The 24,162-nt window shown below is 43.3% G+C and overlaps 1 protein-coding gene and 1 pseudogene across 1 annotated transcript; both read right to left on the bottom strand.

Moving 5' to 3' along the window:
* Positions 1-2,686: 2,686 nt before the first annotated feature.
* LOC124667062 (avenin-E-like) lies at positions 2,687-3,499 on the bottom strand. The gene is made up of 2 exons (XM_047204393.1): positions 3,310-3,499; positions 2,687-3,078 (listed from the first exon to the last, which is right to left on the bottom strand). Exons 1-2 carry the CDS (start codon positions 3,497-3,499, stop codon positions 2,687-2,689), a joined length of 582 nt encoding a protein of 193 aa, XP_047060349.1.
* Positions 3,500-19,247: 15,748 nt separating this feature from the next.
* LOC124663480 lies at positions 19,248-19,896 on the bottom strand (annotated as a pseudogene).
* Between the last annotated feature and the right edge of the window lie 4,266 nt (positions 19,897-24,162).

Here is a 24,162-nt window from a genome sequence, read left to right as displayed (position 1 = left end):
TCGCCATAGCCCATGGCGACCGGAAGGACGACGCGCCGGTGGCTGAAGCAGACGATGCGCGCGAGGTCTCTCCCGGGGAGTGATGGATCTGAATCGTCATGTTCGACTTCGCCTTAATTTCTTCGTGACCGGTGAGCCCCCATCTCAAGTACATGTTGCTATTTCTGGCCTCCAAATCTATATACGGAACGACTGTGTCGTCGGTAGGAGTTTAGCAGTTAGAGGTTTTTTGCTACGGAAATCAGGAACTCGACTGTAGTTGTTCTAATCAGTTGGTTTGTCGAGTTGTATTATGAGATGAAGCGACCGCGGCCTCGTTATAACTGTACCATTGGTTGATGGTATGTTTGATCTTTGAGGTTGGGTTATGCACGACTTTCTTAACCATCACGAACGACACATCATGACTACCTGAACTGGTTGTAATGTATAGCCTTATTGCCTGAAGCAGTGTAAGCATTACGTTTTGCCTCAGTGAAAAAATATATCATAATAGTACAACACATGTAGAAACTCTTTACCAGTTCATAACTAACCTGAACAAGTGTCTAGTAAATTAATTCTCCCTTTCCAACGACTTGATGTTGCCTTGTACACGCGTGATTCTGAACAATGCCCTACAAAGTTTAGCTCGAGTTGCGTAGACACATAATTTGCCATGTGACCGGCCCGGTGCCCTGCCACACCACCATCTGTTCCTCAGTTCTTGTATGCCTACTCATGAACCTGGTGAGTTGCTCCTAGACCCCAAATCTCATACGAATATGAGGTTGATTGTCCATCCCAGAGATCAAGCCATTAGGCAACAAATTTTTTTAGAAGGTAGCACTATTGTAGACAGAACACTGGACAACTTCAACCCTAGAGGACAATATATCCTCCCCCAAGCAGCCATTGGTCTGGAACAAGTATTTATATTCTTCTGGACTTAGCCATGCAAGTATTAATATTCCTCTTCATGTAAAATTAAATAATCACATGTGTCGTGTGTACATCTTTGGATGTTAGTTACCTTTCTTTTCTCATGCACGTATGTTTATTCAAGCACACCCATTATCACCATCACCTTATCAAGGTGTACATACTGCACATGTGATTATTTGATTTCATTAAGAAATTTTAATCCTTGGGGACTCAGTGCAGAACAAGTGGTTTGCGTACATTATGTGCGACATTATTGTCGCGTCGGTGTGGACACCATAATGGTAAACACTGGGCTTATAATGCTTGAGCGGTTGCAAAATATTTGAAATGTATCAGCCACTTAAAATTCATCCATATAAACATTTGTTGCTCAGTACTACCTCCGATTCAAGGAATAAGGCGTCCTCGTTTACGTGCTTTTCGTTTGACTAACAATTACTTCAAATATATAAAGATTGTTTGTATGAAATTAACATCATTAGAAAGTGTTTTTCAATACGAATCCAGCGATAGTAATTACATATAATATAATCAAGATTTTATTGCTCAATTTTTATGGTCAAAGTTCGTCTTGGAATACGCGTGCGCCTTATTCCTTGGGACGGAGGTAGTAGGTGATACAAAGTGGTTCTGCAATATGTAGCAAAGATGCTCGTCTAGATCTTCTGATGATGACTTGTTCTCTAATCCAAGTACCCATACAATTAACACCTGAAAGATTATTAGATGTTTTGTTATGGTAAAATGAAAATATCACGCTGGTTGCCTCAAATGGCATATTGGCATTTGGAAATTGTTTACTGAGATGATTGTAGAATGACGTTCGGTTGAACCAGTGAGATGCTACTTCACATTAAACAGAATTTAGTCATCAATTCATGCTTCCTTCCTATCCCATGTTCTATTCACCAAATATTCCTTTGCACTACTTATCAGTTGTACACTTGTAGTGCACCTCCGTTCATGTAAGCACACCTTTTTTTTGTTTGGTGTTTACACTTTTCAAACTACAACACCTACAGTATTTATGTTTTTTATTACATACTTCTTGTGATGCCTATGGTGAAATGTGCATTGCAACGTGCATTCATGCGCAGTAATTAGTATTTTGTATAATCAAATTTACTTATAAAGCTTCGGATGATGATGTTACTACTCCCTCTGGTCGGATTAAATCGACGCGGAGGGAAGCTAGAACTAGTGTATCGCGTGAACAGACTGACGTCAATTAAATAGGAACAGAGTAGTACATACTAATCTATCTCAACCTCTTAAAGCTTTAGTTGTTGCCGATGTACTCTAATGAATTAAGCTGCCCTGATCTTACCATCAAACGTAATTTTAGCTATTTATAGTTGAGCATCGCAGATGAAGCCTTGCCGGACTATATCTATTGAGAACCAAATGCAGATAGCCTTGATCGTTGCAACTCATAAGCCTTGCCATTAAAAATTTAATTTGCGTACTCCTTTAATGGTACTTCAACTCAACCCAATGTTTGCACCCACTCCGTTATATTCTGATTAGCGTAAGATTGTGGCTTTGATTGAACATCTGAATATGCCCGTAAATGGAACAGGGACAAACACAATATTATGCAGTCAAGAACAATGTTTGTCTTTTATTCCCAAGTTTCGACTAGTAGTGGCCGGGGATCATACATTTTAGTGCATGCCACTTTATTTTTCACCGTTACATCGATCGGTCCATTGACGAAATAACGATGCTCCATCCATGTAGTACTAGAGCTCTTGTAGTTTTCTCAAAAGCCACTGATGCGGCTGAATGGGACGGTGGAATAGTACAGCGGGACCTGCACATTGCACATTGCTGGCAGGGTTTGCAACGCATACGTCAACTGAGCCTGGAACTGAGCTATCTGCTGAGGTTGGATGAAACCCTGGCCCACCTGTTGTGGCTGAGGCTGGAAGGGTTGTTGTTGTTGCTGCTGCACGATGATGGCGTGCACAATGCTAAATATGGCAGGGTACCGGAGCTGCTTGGGGATCTGCGCTAGCTGCTGGCAACATTGTTGTTGAATCACCTGGCAGCTGCTCTGTTGCAAGATCCACGACCAGAGGATTGACCTTATCGTCACTGGTTTGCACTTCTGCACGAGAAACTCTTGGCACTGGTTCAACTGTTGTTTTGTAATTTGCTGGAAAGGCGGTTGTTGTTGCTGGATCCATGGTTGTTGTGGTTGCGGGAACGACTGTTGGGGTTGCGGAAACGGTTGTTGTGGTTGCGGAAACGGTTGTTGTGGTTGCGGAAACGGTTGTTGTGGTTGCGGGAATGGTTGTTGGGGTTGCGGGAACGGTTGTTCAGGCTGCGGAAACGGTTGTTGTGGCTGCGGAAACGGTTGTTGTGGCTGTGGAAATGGTTGTTGTGGTTGCGGGAACGGTTGTTGTGGTTGTGGAAACGGTTGTTGTGGTTGTGGAAATGGTTGTTGATGTTGTGGAAACGGTTGTTGTGGTTGCGGAAATGGCTGATCTTGGCATCTAGGATCAAGCTGTACAGTGGCATTGGCCATGGTCGCCACCACGGCAAGGAGGGCAAGGATGAGGAAGATCTTCATGATAGATTTTGTGTTGATTATTGCTTGCTTGGCTTTGATATTTTTGCTCTAGGTGTGTCAAGGATAGATGATGGAGGAGAATCTTCATGTTGTGGGCCTATTTATAGCTGCTCTAGGATGGTTTATTTTTATCTTTGCATTTGCTTTCCTTAAAGTGCTTGGATGCTTATCTAACTGATCATTTCGCTATGTTGTGTTTGGTAGCACTAAATACAAATGTAGTTTTTGAATTGATCATCAAAGTTGCTTTGCTCTTGCACGTATCATCTGTCACACATGAAAGTTTGATGATTAGCAATGACTCATCTTATTAACTTTACATATCACACACTGATCTAGGTATCGTCATTTTCTGGTTGTAATATTCTACATGTTAACCATATTGACATGGTTTGTGTGGAACTAATTTGTAATTTTGTGTGTGTTGTTAAGATAGATCAAACAAGTAACATGCATGCATCATATGTCTCACATGAAAGCGTGATAATTGGCAATGACTCATCTTATTCACTTTACATGCCACACACTGATCTAGATAGCATCATTTTGTGAAACTAAGTTTGTAATGTTCTGATGTTTGATTAAAAAAAACTACCAGTGTATCCAAGTGGTTAGACGATCACTTGGGTTAGTGTTTCTTGTTGTGGTGTGCGTAATACACGGACATAGTAGATGACCCGTATAACTAATGGTGTAAGCGTACTCATCGACATACCAATAATGTATATGTCAAACAGTTTACTGTTTGAATCTTGTTCAACTGCACCATTATACACAATATTACGAGTTGTAACCTGCCAAAGGAGAATGAACAAGTATGGAGAGTTGTATTTACTTTTGTTTCATTATGCCTGGAAAGTAAGCCTTTGATATACGGAATAAACAAGAATACACATCGTAACCCTTAGCTGCTTTTGACAGTTAGAATCTGATCCTGCATTTGTATTCGGGCACTATCTGCTCTGACTACGAATTGGAAGAACTATGATCGCAGTTTCACTACTATCTGTTAGCATCTGCTCAGATTTCACCTCTACTGAGAACATGAACATGTCCTACTAGCTGACTTTAAGGCCGTGGGTATAAGATTGGCTTGTAAGAAGGAGACATCTGAAGATCTTTCAAAAGGACCTGAAGCCCCTGTGTTTGTTAGGAAGTTCACTTATGCTACTGGCTTGAACTTTAACCGACGTGCCTTCACTGTGAATAAGGTTGGACTACTGTTATTCAATGTGTGTCGTCCAGTTTTTTTTTTCTTTCTTTGGACATATTAAGCATATATAGATTTCCTGATTTATTAGGGATAAAGGGCAACATATCCTATGCATCCGGCTGACCGCCGCATGCCTTGTGTGGTCTCCATCACTGCTGTCGTCGCTGGCCGCCGTGTTGCGCAGTCGCCGCTGGCTACCGCGTTGTGTTTTTCAGCTGTCCGTCGCCGCTGCAACCTGTATTGCATACTCGCTGCTGGCCACTGGACGCTGCTGATCTGATCTTCGGCCACCACGTCAATTCATCAATCGCCTGAAGAGGATATATTGCAAATTAAAACAACTTAGTATGCCGGCGGGTGTGTTAATGCAAACTAGTAAGGGTTATCAAGTTATGCGTACGATTTGGATTAGCGGGCTATATATAGCCGGATGCATGGATACACAAAATAGCCGGATGCATAGGATATGTTGCCGGGATAAAGTTGTGCTGGAGCAGCAAATCCTGTTGTAATAAACCAGCGCAGCGTCATCAGATTTGATAGTTGTTAGTCTATTTCGTAGACAGGTTCAGATAGTGTCTATTAGCAGTTTTCAGTTAGCGTTTAGCTGCTACAAGCTTCTAACAACTTGGAGTGATTCTTGTGCGTGACACGATTTGGTTGTGGGATGGCGCGACCATTGTGGATCGTGGGCTCGTGCCTTTGCTTGTAGTCCAAATAAAAGGAATGAGAATATAACAAAAAAGTCGCAAGTTGTGTGCGACGCAAATACTGTCTCCCTCGTTCTATTCTCTGAATTCAGGATCAATTGTAGGGCACCTCCAAATAAGTATGGGATTTCTATTTTCGTGCCCTCGGGTTCTTAGTTGTGCTCAGTTTTCCCCAGTCGCTTAGTTTTTTCTCAGTTTTTTCCAAGCCCATGTCTGAAACCCCTCACAAGGAGCTCGGATGGGAGGAATTCCGTTAAGTTGACCGTTAGTGGGGCCGCTGTTGGTGCCCCGCAGTGGACACGTCCCCACTTATCCAGATCATCGTGGGACCCACAACTTGTCCATGTTAGCGCGTCGGACCCACAGCTTATCCAGGTGACCGTTGCAAAATGGGAGCCCGAGCTAGCCCCGCGCCCGTGCCCGTGTCATTGTTTCACCTTTCTTTCCCCGTGCCCCATTGTTCTTCTTCTCCGCCAGCGGCAGCCCTTCTCCAGCAGGCGGGTGTAGTTTCTCTTGGACCTCCCGTTCTTCATGGCCGCAGTATGGACCCGTGCCTTTGACAAGATGCCCTGACTGCCCACGCCAGGAGCCTCTGAAGCGGTCGATCTGTAAGACGGACGATAACGGCAACCGTGGACGTGAGTTCCTTGCATGCAAGAGCTTGCCATATAGAGAGGGAGATAAGGTTAGATCTCGCTCCAATTCTCTGTTTTCTCTCGATCTTCTTATTACTCCCTCGAATTTTGGATTTAGGGTTCACGTTGTTGTTTTCCGATCCTGAAGAAATGCAGGCATTTCGAGTGGATCGATGTGTACGTTGAGAGGCTTCAATTGCAGGAATCAATTGGCGCTATTGGGGAGCACAATTTGGGAGGAGGGACTTGCTGTAGAGAATGCGGCGGATAGAGGAGCCGTTCCGATTATGCCTAATGCTCCCAATGCAAAACTGGTGGAAGTGAAGGGAAAACTGAAGAAAATGAACAAATAATGCATTCACCGAAATCCCACAAATATGTATGTCTCATGTTTATACCAGAATTATACCACTTTTGGGACGTTTCAAATAACCAAAACTATATCCCAAACTATATTCCCTAAAAGAAAAGGAATGGTAAAGAAAGTTGATAATTGGTAGAGGGGTGACAAATAATCCATTCACCGAAATCCCTCAAATATGTATGCCTCGTGTTTATACCAAAATTATACCACTTTTGGGCCTTTTCAAATTACCAAAACTATATCCCAAACTATATTCCCTAAAAGAAAAGGAATGCTAAAGATAGTTGATAATTGTTAGAGGGGTGATAAATAATCCATTCACCGAAATCCCTCAAATATGTATGCCTCATGTTTATACCAAAATTATACCACTTTTGGGACGTTTCAAATAACCAAAACTATATCCCAAACTATATTCCCTAAAAGAAAAGGAATGCTAAAGAGAGTTGATAATTGTTAGAGGGGTGAGAAATAATCCATTCACCGAAATACCTCAAATATGTGTGCCTCATGTTTATACCAAAATTATACCACTTTTGGGCCGTTTCAAATTACCAAAACTATATCCCAAACTATATTCCCTAAAGGAAAAGGAATGCTAAAGATAGTTGATAATTGTTAGAGGGGTGATAAATAATCCATTCACCGAAATCCCTCAAATATGTATGCCTCATGTTTATACCAAAATTATACCACTTTTGGGACGTTTCAGATAACCAAAACTATATCCCAAACTATATTCCCTAAAAGAAAAGGAATGCTAAAGAGAGTTGATAATTGTTAGAGGGGTGATAAATAATCCATTCACCAAAATCTCCCAAATATGCCAAATATGTATGTCTCATGTTTCTACCAAAATTATACCACTTTTGGGACGTTTCAAATTACCAAAACTATATCTCAAACTGTATTCCCTAAAAGAAAAGGAATGCTAAAGATAGTTGATAATTGTTAGAGGGGTGATAAATAATCCATTCACCGAAATCCCCCAAATATGATATGTATGTTTCATGCTTCTGCCAAAATTATACCACTTTTGGGACGTTTCAAATTACCAAAACTATAGCCTAAACTATATTCCCTAAAATAAAAGGAATGCTAAAGATAGTTGATAATTGTTAGATGGGTGATAAATAATCCATTCACCGAAATCCCTCAAATATGTATGCCTAATGTTTATACCAAAATTATACCACTTTTGGGCCGTTTCAAATTACCAAAACTATATCCCAAACTATATTCCCTAAAAGAAATGGAATGCTAAAGAGAGTTGATAATTGTTAGAGAGGCGACAAATAATGCATTCACCGAAATCTAGTTTTTGCGTGAAAAGTAATGGCTACAAGAAATCGGTGATGGTTTATCATTTTTGCGTGAAAAGTAATGCCTAAAAGAGTTTATAATTTTTAGCACGTGAAAAATAATACAGAAAACCAAATTGCTGAATCCGGTGGCAAACCGAGTATTTAGCATACATAGAGGGTGGAAGCTAGCCGCCGATAGGGAGAGAGGGTGGTGGCCCCGATCAGAGAGAGAGAGGGGTTATCCTGCCCGTTATATCATACGATCAACGGTCGGTGGGCACGATCCGCATGGCAAGGGCTAGACCAATTAGGGCAAGGTTGGGCGTCCCCTATGAGAATTTGTGAAGGGAGAGGGCAAAACTGAGTAGTATAAAAAACCAAGGGCACGTGAGTAGTAAACAGACTAAGGGATTCAAATATGAGATATAAAAAATGGAAAATGCGTGTTTTGTACAAGGAAACCCATCTTGGCCTACCTCAAACTATTTGCAATACAAATATACGTGAGTGTGAAAATTGTGGCCTCGTTCACATAAAATATGTTTTGGGAAAGCTGTTTTGGGAAGGGCTTATTGTGGAAAGCCATGCACCTTCATAGCTACTAGGTGATTTGAGAAGTGGCAATTTATGGTAAAACTTGATTTATCTATGATTGTTATGGTTCCCAACGTGGCAGGTCGCGTAAGAAGACTCCATGAGTAAGTGCCACTATGGTTTTATCTTTTTTGAAATTTTTTGCACATTAAATGACTCATTTAACTAGCTTAATCTTATTTGTTGACTCTCTGTTGACCAGCCACTTGATGGTAAAACTGAGTATATTGCACTAGCCAGTATTAGCACTCAAGGAGAAAACTGAGCACACAAAAAATGCTAGTATAAGACTCGAGGGTATACATGAGTATATCTAAATTTCCAGGGTTAGACTCGAGGACGTGTGTTGCGGTGCAGAAGTGGAAGACGTGCAATTGTTGACGCGTAGGACGCGGGTCGCGGTGCAGAAGTTGAAGAAGTGCAATCGTGGACGCGTGTCGCGGTGCAGAAGTCGAAGACGTGCAGACGTGCAATAGTGGACGCTTAGGACGCGGGTCACATTTAGGATCCCTCGCCTTTATAGATGCCTCTCCCTGTTCGCCTCCTCGCATTATCACTGTCATTCTCACTCCCTCACGCAACGCCGCCTCTCCTGTCCCATCATCTTCTCCACAACCGAAGAAAAAACCCCTAAGAAAACCGTCGACGATGGAGAAGAATGAGATGCCCATTGTCGACGCTTCCGACGTTGCCGCCGGCGCATCGGCCGCCGCCCCCGTCCAGGCCCCCATCGCTGCTTCAAACATAGCCATCGGCGCATGAGCCGCTGGCGTATCGGCCGCTGCCGCCGTCCAGGCCCCCGTCGCTGCTTCCAAAGTAGCCACCGACGCATCGGCCGCCGCCCCCGTCCAGGCCCCGTCGCTGCTTCCAACGTAGTCGTCGGCGCATCAGCCGCCGGCGCATCGGCCACCGCCCCTGTCTTGGCCCCCGTCGCTTGGGACCTGTACGAACTAGTGACGTACGTCGCGCCGGAGAACCCCTACGACACCAGCATCGTCGACGACGAGCCGGAGGTAACCCTTTGTTCCCTTGTTCTTATCTCATTGCAATCCCTTTGTGTTAGATCTAGCGTTATTAGGGTTCGGCTGTTCCTAGTTCAATCCTTTTGTGTTAGATCTTGTGTTATTAGGTTAATTTGTGTCGATGATGATGAATATTTGGGCACAAATTGATTCAGGGTTTGGTCAGTGAACAATTGGTGTGTAAAAATTTGTTGTGCATGATCTTTGGTTCACTGACTCAAATCCTGGATATAAGTGTGTCCAATGTAAGTGAGGCTACCTCTTTTTTTCGTGCTCATATTATGATGCATGATCTTTTGTTCACTCTTTGTTCCATCATCGTTGCAGTTGACTCCGTGTTTTTTGCACGATCTTTGGTGCTACGTGACAGGTGCAGAGCAGCGACGTCGACAGCGACGACGAGTCCTTCCACACCAAGACTCGTCACGTCCTCAGGAGGCTGCAGTCCGGCCATTACGATGGCCACTTTGCTCGAGGCGTTTACAGGTGCCCCATCTGCAACAGGAAGCTCCGCGCCAACGACTTCAACTGCCTGGTGAACCATGCTGAATCCATTGACAGATGCGATGCTAGAGTTGAAACGACCGTGAACATGCATGCGTTCATGGCCCAACACAAAGCACTTGGGATTCACCTACGCAACCTCCAAGCGAGTCAAAGGCGCTACCTGGAGGCGTTGAACGTGCCTACTGCACTCTTTGTATGTGACTGCTCTTTCTGTAGAGCAGCTTAAATTCATGTAAAATGTAGCTTATGTTGGATCTATGGTAGTACTGTTGGATCTGTCGTGAATATATCTATGCTATGTTGGCTACTGTATGCAACTTATCCTATATTTTCTCTGGATTTGTGCCCTTAATTTCCTACCTCATTGGGTAAAAACGAAGGCATAAAGAAATGAATGGCGTTAAAAAACAGAAGGAGAAGCTGGTCTAGATTTGCTACTAATTTGGGCAATCAAGAATGAATGAGGTCGAGCAAGAGAGAGGAAAAAGGTTAATTAAAAACTGCTAATCTAGGCGAAAGATTAGAAACCTCGTGCCCACGTCCCGGACCCACACGGCTCCACACGCTGATGACGTGTATTTCACACGTTCGTTGGGCAACCCCAAGAGGAAGGTATGATGCGCACAGCAGCAAGTTTTCCCTCAGAAAGAAACCAAGGTTTATCGAACCAGGAGGAGCCAAGAAGCACGTTGAAGGTTGATGGCGGCGGGATGTAGTGCGGCGCAACACCGGAGATTCCGGCGCCAACGTGGAACCTGCACAACACAACCAAAGTACTTTGCCCCAACGAAACGAGTGAGGTTGTCAATCTCACCGGCTTGCCGTAACAAAGGATTAACCGTATTGTGTGGAAGATGATTGTTTGCAGAGAAAACGAGTAAAAACAAGTATTGCAACAGATTTGTATTTCAAGTATTAAAGAATGGACCGGGGTCCACAGTTCACTAGAGGTGTCTCTCCCATAAGATAAAAGCATGTTGGGTGAACAAATTACAGTCGGGCAATTGACAAATAGAGAGGGCATAACAATGCACATACATGGCATGATAAGTATAGTGAGATTTAATTGGGCATTACGACAAAGTACATAGACCGCCATCCAACCGCATCTATGCCTAAAAAGTCCACCTTCAGAGTTATCATCCGAACCCCTTCCGGCATTAAGTTGCAAAGCAACGGACAATTGCATTAAGTATGGTGCGTAATGTAATCAACAACTACATCCTCGGACATAGCGCCAATGTTTTATCCCTAGTGGCAACAAGACACAGCACAACCTTAGAACTTTCTCGTCATCGTCCCGTGTGTCAATGCGAGCATGAACCCACTATCGAGCATAAATACTCCCTCTTGGAGTTAAAAGCAAAAACTTGGCCGAGCCTCTACTAGTAACGGAGAGCATGCAAGATCATAAACAACACATATGTAATAACTTGATAATTAACATAACATGGTATTCTCTATCCATCGGATCCCGACAAACACAACATAGAGTATTACGGATAGATGATCTTGATCATGTTAGGCAGCTCACAAGATCCAACAATGAAGCACAATGAGGAGAAGACAACCATCTAGCTACCGCTATGGACCCATAGTCCGAGGGTGAACTACTCACTCATCACTCCGGAGGCGACCATGGCGGTGTAGAGTCCTCCGGGAGATGAATCCCCTCCCGGCAGGGTGCCGGAGGAGATCTCCGTAATCCCCCGAGATGGGATCGGCGGCGGCGTCTCGCATAGGTTTTCCGTATCGTGGTTTTTCGCCTCAGGGGTTTCGCGACGGAGACTTTAAGTAGGCGGAAGGGCAGAGTTGGGGGCCTGACGAGGGGCCCACACCACAGGGCGGCGCGGGCCCCCCCTTAGCCGCGCCGCCATGTGGTTTGGCCACCTCGTGGCCCCACTTCGTATGCTCTTCGGTCTTCCGGAAGGTTCGTGGCGAAATAGGCCCACGGGTCTTCGTTTCGTCCAATTCCGAGAATATTTCGTTACTAGGATTTCGAAACCAAAAACGACGAAAACGACAGAACCGGCACTTCGGCATCTTGTTAATAGGTTAGTTCCAGAAAATGCACGAATATGACATAAAGTGTGCATAAAACATGTAGGTATCATCAATAATATGGCATAGAACATAAGAAATTATCGATACGTCGGAGACGTATCAAGCATCCCCAAGCTTAGTTCTGCGCGTCCCGAGCAGGGAAAACGATAACAAAGATAATTTCTGAAGTGACATGCCATCATAACCTTGATCATACTATTTGTAAACATATGTAGTGGATGCAGCGATCAAAACAATGGTAATGACATGAGTAAACAAGTGAATCATAAAGCAAAGACTTTTCATGAATAGTACTTCAAGACAAGTATTAATAAGTCTTGCATAAGAGTTAACTCATAAAGCAATAAATCAAAGTAAAGGTATTGAAGCAACACAAAGGAAGATTAAGTTTCAGCGGTTGCTTTCAACTTGTAACATGTATATCTCATGGATAATTGTCAACATAGAGTAATATAACAAGTACAATATGCAAGTATGTAGGAATCAATGCCAGTTCACACAAGTGTTTGCTTCTTGAGGTGGAGAGAGATAGGTAAACTGACTCAACATAAAAGTAAAAGAATGGTCCTTCAAAGAGGAAAGCATCGATTGCTATATTTGTGCTAGAGCTTTTATTTTGAAAACATGAAACAATTTTGTCAACGGTAGTAATAAAGCATATGAGTTATGAATATTATATCTTACAAGTTGCAAGCCTCATGCATAGTATACTAATAGTGCCCGCACCTTGTCCTAATTAGCTTGGACTACCGGATCTTTGCAATGCACATGTTTTAACCAAGTGTCACAATGGGGTACCTCCATGCCGCTTCGTACAAAGGTCTAAGGAGAAAGCTCGCATTTTGGATTTCTCGCTTTTGATTATTCTCAACTTAGACATCCATACCGGGACAACATGGACAACGAGATGATGGACTCCTCTTTAATGCATAAGCATGTGGCAACAATTATTATTCTCATATGAGATTGAGGATGTATGTCCAAAACTCGAAACTTCCACCATGAATCATGGCTTTAGTTAGCGGCCCAAAGTTCTTCTCTAACAATATGCATGCTCCAACCATAAAGGTGGTAGATCTCTCTTACTTCGGACAAGACGGACATGCATAGCAACTCACATGATATTCAACAAAGAATAGTTGATGGCATCCCCGAAACATGGTTATCGCACAACAAGCAACTTAATAAGAGATAAAGTGCATAAGTACATATTCAATACCACAATAGTTTTTAAGCTATTTGTCCCATGAGCTATATATGGCAAAGGTGAATGATGGAATTTTAAAGGTAGCACTCAAGCAATTTACTTTGGAATGGCGGATAAATACCATGTAGTAGGTAGGTATGGTGGACACAAATGGCATAGTGGTTGGCTCAAGTATTTGGGATGCATGAGAAGTATTCCCTCTCGATACAAGGTTTAGGCTAGAAAGGTTATTTGAACCAAACACAAGGATGAACGGTACAGTAAAACTCACATAAAAGACATATTGTAAACATTATAAGACTCCATACCGTCTTCCTTGTTGTTCAAAACTCAATACTAGATGTTATCTAGACTCTAGAGAAACCAAATATGCAAACCAAATTAGCAAGCTCTAAGTATTTCTTCATTAATGGGTGCAAAGTATATGATGCAAGAGCTTAAACATGAGCACAACAATTGCCAAGTATCAAATTATCCAAGACATTTTAGAGTTACTACATGTAGCATTTTCCAATTCCAACCATATAACAATTTAACGAAGATGAAACTTCGCCATGAATACTATGAGTAGAGCCTAAGGACATATTTGTCCATATGTTACAGCGGAGCGTGTCTCTCTCCCATAAAGTGAATGCTAGGATCCATTTTATTCAAACAAAATAAAAAACAAAAACAAACCGACGCTCCAAGCAAAGTGCATAAGATGTGACGGAATAAAAATATAGTTTTAGGGGAGGAACCTGATAATGTTGTCGATGAAGAAGGGGATGCCTTGGGCATCCCCAAGCTTAGACGCTTGAGTCTTCTTATAATATGCAGGGGTGAACCACCGGGGCATCCCCAAGCTTAGAGCTTTCACTCTCCTTGATCATATTGCATCATACTCCTCTCTTGATCCTTGAAAACTTCCTCCACACCAAACTCGAAACAACTCATTAGAGGGTTAGTGCATAATAAAAATTAACATGTTCAGAGGTGACACAATCATTCTTAACACTTCTGGACATTGCATAAAGCTACTGGACATTAATGGATCAAAGAAATTCATCCAACATAGCAAAAGAGGCAATGCGAAATAAAAAGGCAGAATCTGTCAAAACAGAACAGTCCGTAAAGATGGATTTTATTAGGCCACCAGACTTGCTCAAATGAAAATGCTCAAATTGAATGAAAGTTGCGTACATATCTGAGGATCATGCACGTAAATTGGCTTAATTTTCTGAGCTACCTACAGGGAGGTAGACCCAGATTCGTGACACCAAAGAAATCTGGAACTGCGCAGTAATCCAAATCTAGTACTTACTTTACTATCAAAGACTTTACTTGGCACAACAAAACATAAAACTAAGATAAGGAGAGGTTGCTACAGTAGTAAACAACTTCCAAGACACAAATATAAAACAAAGTACTGTAGCAAAATAACACATGGGTTATCTCCCAAGAAGTTCTTTCTTTATAGCCATTAAGATGGGCTCAGCAGTTTTAATGATGCACTCGCAAGAAATAGTATTTAGAGCAAAAGAGAGCATCAAGAGGCAAATTCAAAACACATTTAAGTCTAAAATGCTTCCTATGCATAGGAATCTTGTAAATAAACAAGTTCATGAAGAGCAAAGTAACAAGCATAGGAAGATAAAACAAGTGTAGCTTCAAAAATTTCAGCACATAGAGAGGTGTTTTAGTAACATGAAAATTTCTACAACCATATTTTCCTCTCTCATAATAATTTTCAGTAGCATCATGAGCAAACTCAACAATGTAACTATCACATAAAGCATTCTTATCATGAGTCTCATGCATAAAATTATTACTCTCCACGTAAGCATAATCAATTTTATTAGTTGTAGTGGGAGCAAATTCAACAAAGTGGCTATCATCATATATAGGAGGCATATTGTAATCATAAAAGAAAATTTTCTCCTCAATGCTTGGGGTACTAAAAAGATCCTGCTCATCGAGCCAGCTTCCCCAAGCTTAGAATTTTCCATAGCATTAGCAACAATGGTGTTCAAAGCATCCATAGTAATAACATTCCCATTAGCATGCATATAAAGTTCCATGGGTTTTTTAATTCTCTCTTCAAACACATCATGTCCTAATTCAAGATAAAGTTCATAAAGATCTCTCATATTTTTGTAGTTTTCCATTATGCTTAACTAGTGAAATAAAAACATGCATGATATTAAGTAAAGTAAAACAAGTAACTAATTTTTTTGTGTTTTTGATATAGAGTGCAAGACAAGTAAATAAGGTAAAACTAGCAACTAATTTTTTTTTGTGTTTTGATATAATGCAGCAAACAAAGTAGTAAATAAAATAAAGCAAGACAAAAATAAAGTAAAGAGATTGAGAAGTGGAGACTCCCCTTGCGGCGTGTCTTGATCTCCCCGACAACGGCGCCGTGAAAATATGCTTGATGGCGTGTATTTCACACGTTCGTTGGGCAACCCCAAGAGGAAGGTATGATGCGCACAACAAGCAAGTTTTCCCTCGGAAAGAAACCAAGGTTTATCGAACCAGGAGGATCCAAGAAGCACGTTGAAGGTTGATGGCGGCGGGATGTAGTGCGGCGCAACACCGGAGATTCCGGCGCCAACGTGGAACCTGCACAACACAACCAAAGTACTTTGCCCCAACGAAACAAGTGAGGTTGTCAATCTCACCGGCTTGCTGTAACAAAGGATTAACCGTATTGTGTGGAAGATGATTGTTTGCGAGAGAAAACGAGTAAAAACAAGTATTGCAAGCAGATTTGTATTTCGAGTATTAAAGAATGGACCGGGGTCCACAGTTCACTAGAGGTGTCTCTCCCATAAGATAAAAGCATGTTGGGTGAACAAATTACAGTCGGGCAATTGACAAATAGAGAGGGCATAACAATGCACATACATGGCATGATAAGTATAGTGAGATTTAATTGGGCATTACGACAAAGTACATAGACCGCCATCCAACCGCATCTATGCCTAAAAAGTCCACCTTCAGAGTTATCATCCGAACCCTTCCGGTATTAAGTTGCAAAGCAACAGACAATTGCATTAAGTATGGTGCGTAATGTAATCAACAACTACATCCTCGGACATAGCGCCAATGTTTTATCCCTAGTGGCAACAAGACAAGGCACAACCTTAGAACTTTCACGTCACTCGTCCTAGGTGTCAATGCGGGCATGAACCCACTATCGAGCATAAATACTCCCTCTTGGAGTTAAAAGCAAAAACTTGGCCAAAGCCTCTACTAGTAACGGAGAGCATGCAAGATCATAAACAACACATATGTAATAACTTGATAATTAACATAACATGGTATTCTCTATCCATCGGATCCCGACAAACACAACATAGAGTATTACGAGATAGATGATCTTGATCATGTTAGGCAGCTCACAAGATCCAACAATGAAGCACAATGAGGAGAAGACAACCATCTAGCTACTGCTATGGACCCATAGTCCAGGGGTGAACTACTCACTCATCACTCCGGAGGCGACCATGGCGGTGTAGAGTCCTCCGGGAGATGAATCCCCTCTCCGGCAGGGGGCCGGAGGAGATCTCCCGAATCCCCCGAGATGGGATCGGCGGCGGCGGCGTCTCGATAGGTTTTCCGTATCGTGGTTTTTCGCCTCGGGGGTTTCGCGACGGAGGCTTTAAGTAGGCGGAAGGGCGAGTCGGGGGCCGACGAGGGGCCCACACCACGGGGCGGCGCGGGCCCCCTTGGCCGCGCCGCCATGTGGTTTGGCCACCTCGTGGCCCCACTTCGTATGCTCTTCGGTCTTCCGGAAGGTTCGTGGCGAAATAGGCCCCCGGGTCTTCGTTTCGTCCAATTCCGAGAATATTTCGTTACTAGGATTTCCGAAACCAAAAACAGCAGAAAACAAGCAATCGGCACTTCGGCATCTTGCTAATAGGTTAGTTCCAGAAAATGCACGAATATGACATAAAGTGTGCATAAAACTTGTAGGTATCATCAATAATATGGCATAGAACATAAGAAATTATCAATACGTCGGAGACGTATCACACGCTACGGCCCCCGCTCCGCTCGTATGACCAAACACGGTCTCGTCCTGTCCCACGTGGTCCCTTTCCACCAGCCCCACGCGACACGATCCCACACGACGCGGTCCCACACGTCAGCACGGAACGTTCAACTAAATGCGAATCCTCCCGTCCGAGCTCCTTCTGTGGGTTTCAGACAAGGGCTTGGAGAAAACTGAGAAAAAATTAAGGAGCTGAGGAAAACTGAGGAAAAACTAAGGAGCTTGAGGAAAACTGAGTACAACTAAGGACCCGAGGGCACGAAAATAGAAATCTCAATAAGTATTTATGTGCAACCTAATTAACTATATTTATTTTGGAGCTTGTTTCACATAAACTAAAATTAGAATTGTAGGTAATTAATTCATGTATAAAATTTGAAACTTAATTCAGTTTAAGATGTAAATCGATCAATTTGTATAAATAAAAGTTTGAAACTCTAGGTTGGCAACAAAGATGCTTGTTGTGTGACGAGATACACATATCGTCCAAAATTTATGATACGTACTTACATTAATTATTAAAGTTCAAGCTTCAGTTTTATCGGCTCATGCTCAAAACTAATTCCATACATAGATGCGCAAATCGTTATCACAAAAATACTATGATGCAAATTTAATGTTTGGTTCACATTTATATTTTCGGCCAGAATTTTTGACATATCTTGTTTTTTTTGTGCGAATAGACTTGTCTAGTTAAATTACCTACAATTCACAACTGAGTTAAATAGTCCCATGCTCAAAAATAGATCCATATATAGATGCAAATCGACATTAATCCTCAAACATACGAGATGGTAGTGCCAGAGTTTGAATTGTAAGATTTTGAGCTTGTTGTGTACTAGGCAAAACCCTACTACTAGTTTAATTTGTTATATTTTTAGGTTTGGGCTACATTAGGGAAAATTGCAGGTTCTTTTTTTTAAAACTAGGCAACAATGTTTCGTACCTCTGACTATAAATAAACGACTTAGATTTATCAGAATTTGAATGTATCTAGATACTATTTAATGTATAGATAGGCAACATTGTTTCGTACCTCTAACTATAAATAAACGAGTTAGATTTATCAAAATTTGAATGTATCTAGACACTATTTAATGTATAGATACATCCAAACTTTAACAAATCCTGGACATGTATTTATAGACGGAGGCAGGCTTGTGTTTGTCGGTCGAGGAAAAGTGGGAGAAAGAGGGATCTCACCGAACGAGAGGTAGGGAGGGCACTCACGGGACCGCTGATATTTATGGTGAGAAGACATGTCTCACCATTTTTAGGTGATGTTGAGTGGTGTGCAGGGTTATGCACAGGTAGTGCAAGCGAGCGAGCCGAGAGTGAGAGAGATTTTTTTTTTATCAACCGAAGGGTCTAGAAGGATCCAGACTTTCCAATAATATCAGATTACAGTTTATAACAAGATACACAATAACAACCAGGAAATTACATCTAAATTCCTCACTCTTACACGGAGGACCCCAGACTGAAAGCAAGAAATACGATCGCGTCCTTAACAGCCACCAACCAGATTAAACCTCGCTGCAGCCGGGGACGAACCACTCGTAAGTGACCTGGTGTAATGAGTATATAGAAATAAGTTGCCTATGGATTTTGCTTCCGTACCGTGGGAACCACACGTAAGTGACCTGGTGTAATGAGTGGTAGGCCATTCATAAGTGACCTGGTGTAATGAGGATATAGAAATAAATTTCTTATGGATTTAAGGGTAGGAAGCCAAGTTTTAACTCATTTACATTACAATCTTTTTGTGCAACATTTTCCGAGAAGCTAAGTTAACTCATCTATGAGTTGGTATATTTTGATTCTATTCAAATTTGCTTCAAATTAACTTGATGGCCATACCAAAACAATTGCCAAATACATGCTCTGCATCCAAAAGCACCACACATGATGAGCCCCGTGAGTTTGACATAAATTTGAAATCAAGCCAAAAGGTGCTTAAAAAAGCCAAAAAAGGCATGAAGTCATCATTTGTGATCTACTACTTAGGGGAAATACCAAACATGTCATACCAATGCTATTTAGAGAAGATCCCTTCAAACAATTTGGCACCATACTGAAGTTACCCTGCTTATTTTTTTGTGGGGGCATCAGGGTCGGAGAGCATGAGCGCAACAGGCAGGTCAGCATCGAGGCAGGTGGTGGCAGATATGTGATACAACTTTGCAGCACCCACGGCAGCGACCATCTAAACGTAGGCACTAGGGTCCTTGAGCCCCGTGGTGAGCGGCGCGACAAGGTTTGGGATGCGGAGGGAGCAAAGGCTGCGAAGCGCGAGGCCGAGGATGGTGGGGTCCTGATCGCGGCAGTCGCGCCACAGGAAGTTGATGGTGAGGAGGGCGAGGTCCGGGTGTGCACGCGTGGACGGCGACGTAGAGGTAGCACATCTTGAGCACGATGTTGGAGGTGGTGGAGCAGAGCACCATCTCCCTGAACTCCACCGACATGTCGATGCCCGCAGTTATGAAGGAGATCACCCGCTTGAAGACGTCATGGCGCTGATCATCGGCGTCTGCCGCCCGGGTGCCCGCCAGCTGCCGCAGCTGCTGCTTCAGATCCGACACCTCGTTCTTCCTGCACACTCAGCTCAAATTTCCCACAATTGGTCAGCTACGATTCGGGAGGCGAGAGGTTTTGAGAGCGGGAGAAAGGACGGTGGCGTACCCGGAGGGTTGGGATGGGGAGGCGGACTTCGCATGCGAAGGCGCCGTGGGAGCCATGGTCGGGGGTCAGCAACGGCGGAGGGCTTGGATCTGGGCGCGGGTGGGGAAGACGACCGCTAGTGGTGGTTTCTGTTCGGTGGGTGGGTACTATGATCTGGGCTAGGAGGAGCACCAGGCCTTTTTTTACTTGTCTGGTATTTTTGGGGTTGGGAGGGTAAAATACCGGCCCATGACCGAATCCCAAAAGTTACCGGACGGCCTGTTTACTTCTCTGTTTTTTTTGGGTACTTTCCGGCCCATCCCAGATCTTCCCGACCCGGTAAGCTCGGACATTTCCTATACACCGACCAGGTCGGCGCGTACCGCGCGCCGCACCCCCCCCCCGCGCGGTACGGGCCGGCCTAGTCAGGTGCCGGCCTTTTCTTTTTCTTTTTTCTGTTTTCTTTTCTTTTCTATTTCTTTTTTCTGTTTTCTTTTGAGATTTAATTTAGAACTTTAAATTTGGAAAAACTGTATATATTTTCACAAAATTTAAAAATAATATTTTTCAAAAATATGTAGATTTTTAATTGTTTAAATTTTAGAAAAATGAATTTTGAAAAAAAAGTTCAAGATAGAAAAATGTTCAAATTCGATTTTTTTAAAAAAATTGTTAGATTTTGAAAATTGTGCAAATTCGAAAATCGTTCAATTTCGAAAATATTGCAAATTCGAAAATTGTTTAAAATCCAAAATCGTTCAGTTTTGAAATTTTTTCAAATTCGGAAATAGTTCAAATTTTAAAATCGTTCAAATTCGAAAATTGTTCAAATTTGAAACTGTTCAGAAACAGAGAAAAAAAATTGAGAAAGGAAAAAAGAAAAACAAACCGGGCCGGCCCAACATACTTGGCGTGGGTGTGCGGTGGCCCGTCCGCACCGACCTGGTCGGCGGACAGGACCTCCCGTAAGCTCGACCCCGTGTATTCGGTCGTGAAAAGGGGAGACGAGAGATGGAGGCGACAGGCGGCGGGGACTGAACGAGCGAACTGCAACAGCGACGACGAGACCCTGCTCCGGCGATTGGTTCCCTGTAAGCCCTCGCGCCTCCTCCCTAGCTAGGGTTTCTTGGTGTCGCCGCCATTCGCGATGGAGCTCTGAGAGCTGGCAGCTCCGACGGCCATGGGGTGCAGGCGCAGGCAGGATTGGAGAAGAGAAGGCGATCGATTCGGTCCGCTGCTAGATGTCCTTACGACCCCGTGCCCGTGCGACATGCCTGTGCGATGCGGCCGTACGTACGGGCTGCCGGCTTTAGCGGCCCCCTGTCCGACCTGTTGTCGGCGGCGGCGGCATGACGCTGCTGTTCCTACTCTATTCCACCTAGCGAGGAGTCTTCATGGAATGGTTTTCTGTCTTGTTTCTGTCGAGAGAGCCTGAGATGATCTGACTGGAAAGCAACCTACAACAAGGGGAACAACTTCTGAAAGTTAGGCATACCGGTGATGTGGTAGTTTCAGTCAGTTTTTGAATTGCATTCTTACATTTCTTGTTAACTTCCTTTGTTGGAACAATAAAAAAGAAGATAGGACATTTTGTTGGAACAGTAAAGCACACATGGTTTACATGAATGATTTTTTAATGCACAAGCTACTTGTTAGTTTACTTCTTGTTAGATTATAGATAGAGGTTAAAATGAGAGATGTTGCTCAGCAGCTTATGTATGCATGGCCCTCCAATTGTTTCTGTAAATGTTTTGTACCTGTACATGTTTTAGCTAATCAACTTCTAGTTTGAACTTTGTAGTACCATGTATAAGCGTGACTGTTGTTATTGGAAGTTATTCTGGATTTCATTGTATGGCCGAGAGCTTTTGCATCTCCTGTAGAGTTAAATTTACTGGATACCTGAAATTTACTAGCTATGGCACAAAAACTGGAGTTAAATTGGTCTGGATTGCCAAGTGGTATTCCAAATAGGATGTTAGCTCCTGCTTCTACTTAGCTGGCAGTAATTTGATGCCTGCATACTTGAGAATTAAATGTTTCTTATTGGTATAGTTGCGAAGTGTGTTCAGCCGAGTGTGTGATCAATGTAAGTAGGAATTTTTTTACACACATGCAGTAGATCAGAATTGATATTGGTGAATAAGTAGGAGCTATTATAAGAAGGAAACCCACGTCATGAGTTCAAAATAGGCAGAGAGACCAATTGTTGTTCTCACTTCTCACTTATGTACTTGTTGTGCCTATTCTGGAATTATTCAAGATGAATTCAGATTTTGCAGTAGGTTGGTCTCATACATCAAATTTTAATGTATTTTCTTGATAGATACCTGCACCTTGGCCTATTATTGGATTGGATCAACCACCTCCATCTTGGGAACTTGTGAGAACGCCTGTTTTTGGTATGAATCATATTTACTGCCTGTACTTGATGTGAAACCATGCAATCTAGATCTTGTATTCTTATTATCCGCCTTTAATTGCTATTGTTTTAGTGGAGAAATTAGGGGAAATGTGGGGATGTGGGGATTGGGTGAAATGGGGAGTTTCACTAATTCCCCTCCCATCCCCAAACCCCGAAGGTGTGGAAATACCCTAGGAGTAAACAAGGCCTGATAGTGGGGTCACCGGGAAAGAATACGTTTTGCCACATGTGATTACGAATTGGGGGAAAACAGTTGGACTAGTTATTTGCCCCCGCGAAAGGCGCCATCTCCCGTCAGACGCCGCCACCGCTGGCCACGGCCCATGGCGACCGGAAGGACGACGCGCCGGTGGCTGAAGCAGACGATGCGCGCGTGGCCTCACCTGGCGATTGACGGATCTGAATCGTCATCTTCGTGACCGGTGAGCCCCAACTCAAGTACCTGTTACTATTTCTGACCTCCAAATCTATATACGGAAGGACTGTGTCGTCGGTAGGAGTATAGCAAATTGAGGTTTTTGCTATGGAAATCCGGAACTCGACTGCAGTTGTTCTAATCAGTTGGTTCGTCGGGAGGTATTGTGAGATGATGCCGTGTTGTCTGGCTACTTCATACTTGTACAGTTTGGTGATGGTTTTTTCTGCATCTTCATGGAATGTCTGATGTTTTACGTTGGGTTATGTACCCCTTTGGTAGCCATCAAGAACAATACATCATGATTGTTGTGAATGAAGCAACTAGTATTCACAGTGGGCCAAAGGCCAGTACATGTACAAGGGTACAATATGCAGGGAAACCCCTCACACTATGGGCATATACTGTATAGGGGACTATACACCACTAACCCCCCCCCCCCCCCCCAAACTCATGGTGGATCAACAACACTGAGTTTGGAGAGAAAGAAACCATGCTGTGTTTCGGTGCGGGCCTTCGTGAAGAAATCAGCAAGCTGTAGCTCAGAAGGCACATAATGAGGGGCCACAACCTGTTCCTGCACAACATGACGCACGTAGAAGGCATCAACACCTATGTGTTTGGTGTGCTCGTGCTTCACCGGGTCACGCGCAATGCTGATGGCACCAGTACTGTCCGATAAGAGAGGAGTCGGGGCATCAGCAGAAACACCAAAGTCCGCAAGTAACCAGCGTAACCAAGTCACCTCAGCCGTCAAGAGAGCCATCGCTCGCAACTCAGCCTCAACACTCGAACGAGAAACCGCAACCTGCTTCTTGGTCTTCCAAGCAATGAGAGAGCCACCAAGAAAGACACAGTAGGCAGAAAGAGACTTGCGATCCTCAGGATCACTAGCCCAGGAAGCATCTGAGTAGGTCTGGAGCTGTAAGGAGCTAGAGCGAGGAAAGAAAAGCCGACGGGAGATAGTGCCACGAAGATAGCGAAGAACACGAAGAAGATGACTATAGTGGACACTAGTGGGAGCAGCCATGAACTGACTCAGAATGTGAACTGGGTAGGAGATGTCAGGACGTGTGACAGCAAGATAGACAAGACTCCCAACCAAGTGACGATAGCGAGTCGGGTCCGGAAGAGGATCACCATAAGTGGAACGGAGGCGGACATTGAGCTCCATAGGAGTCTCGACAATGCGCTCGTCACCAAGAGCGGCACGAGTGAGAAGGTCCTGAATATACTTCTTCTGGGAGATATAGAAGCCATCGGAGGTAGAGGAAACCTCAAGCCCAAGAAAGTAGCGGAGAGGACCAAGATCAGTCATGAGAAACTGATCGCGAAGACGGGCCTTGACAAAGGCAATGTACTCAGGGTCGTCACATGTGATGATCATGTCATCAACATAAAGAAGCAGAGTCCGACCACGAGAGGATGTGTGGACAAAGAGCGCAGGGTCATGTGCGCTAGGGACGAAACCAGCAACGGTGACCACAGAGGCAAAACGCTGAA

The sequence above is a fragment of the Lolium rigidum genome, chromosome 6 (assembly GCF_022539505.1).
Source record: "Lolium rigidum isolate FL_2022 chromosome 6, APGP_CSIRO_Lrig_0.1, whole genome shotgun sequence".
NCBI classification, from domain to species: Eukaryota; Viridiplantae; Streptophyta; class Magnoliopsida; order Poales; family Poaceae; genus Lolium; species Lolium rigidum.
The sequence above is the reverse complement of the archived record's forward strand: the minus strand, read 5'-3'. Positions and strand labels throughout refer to the sequence as shown.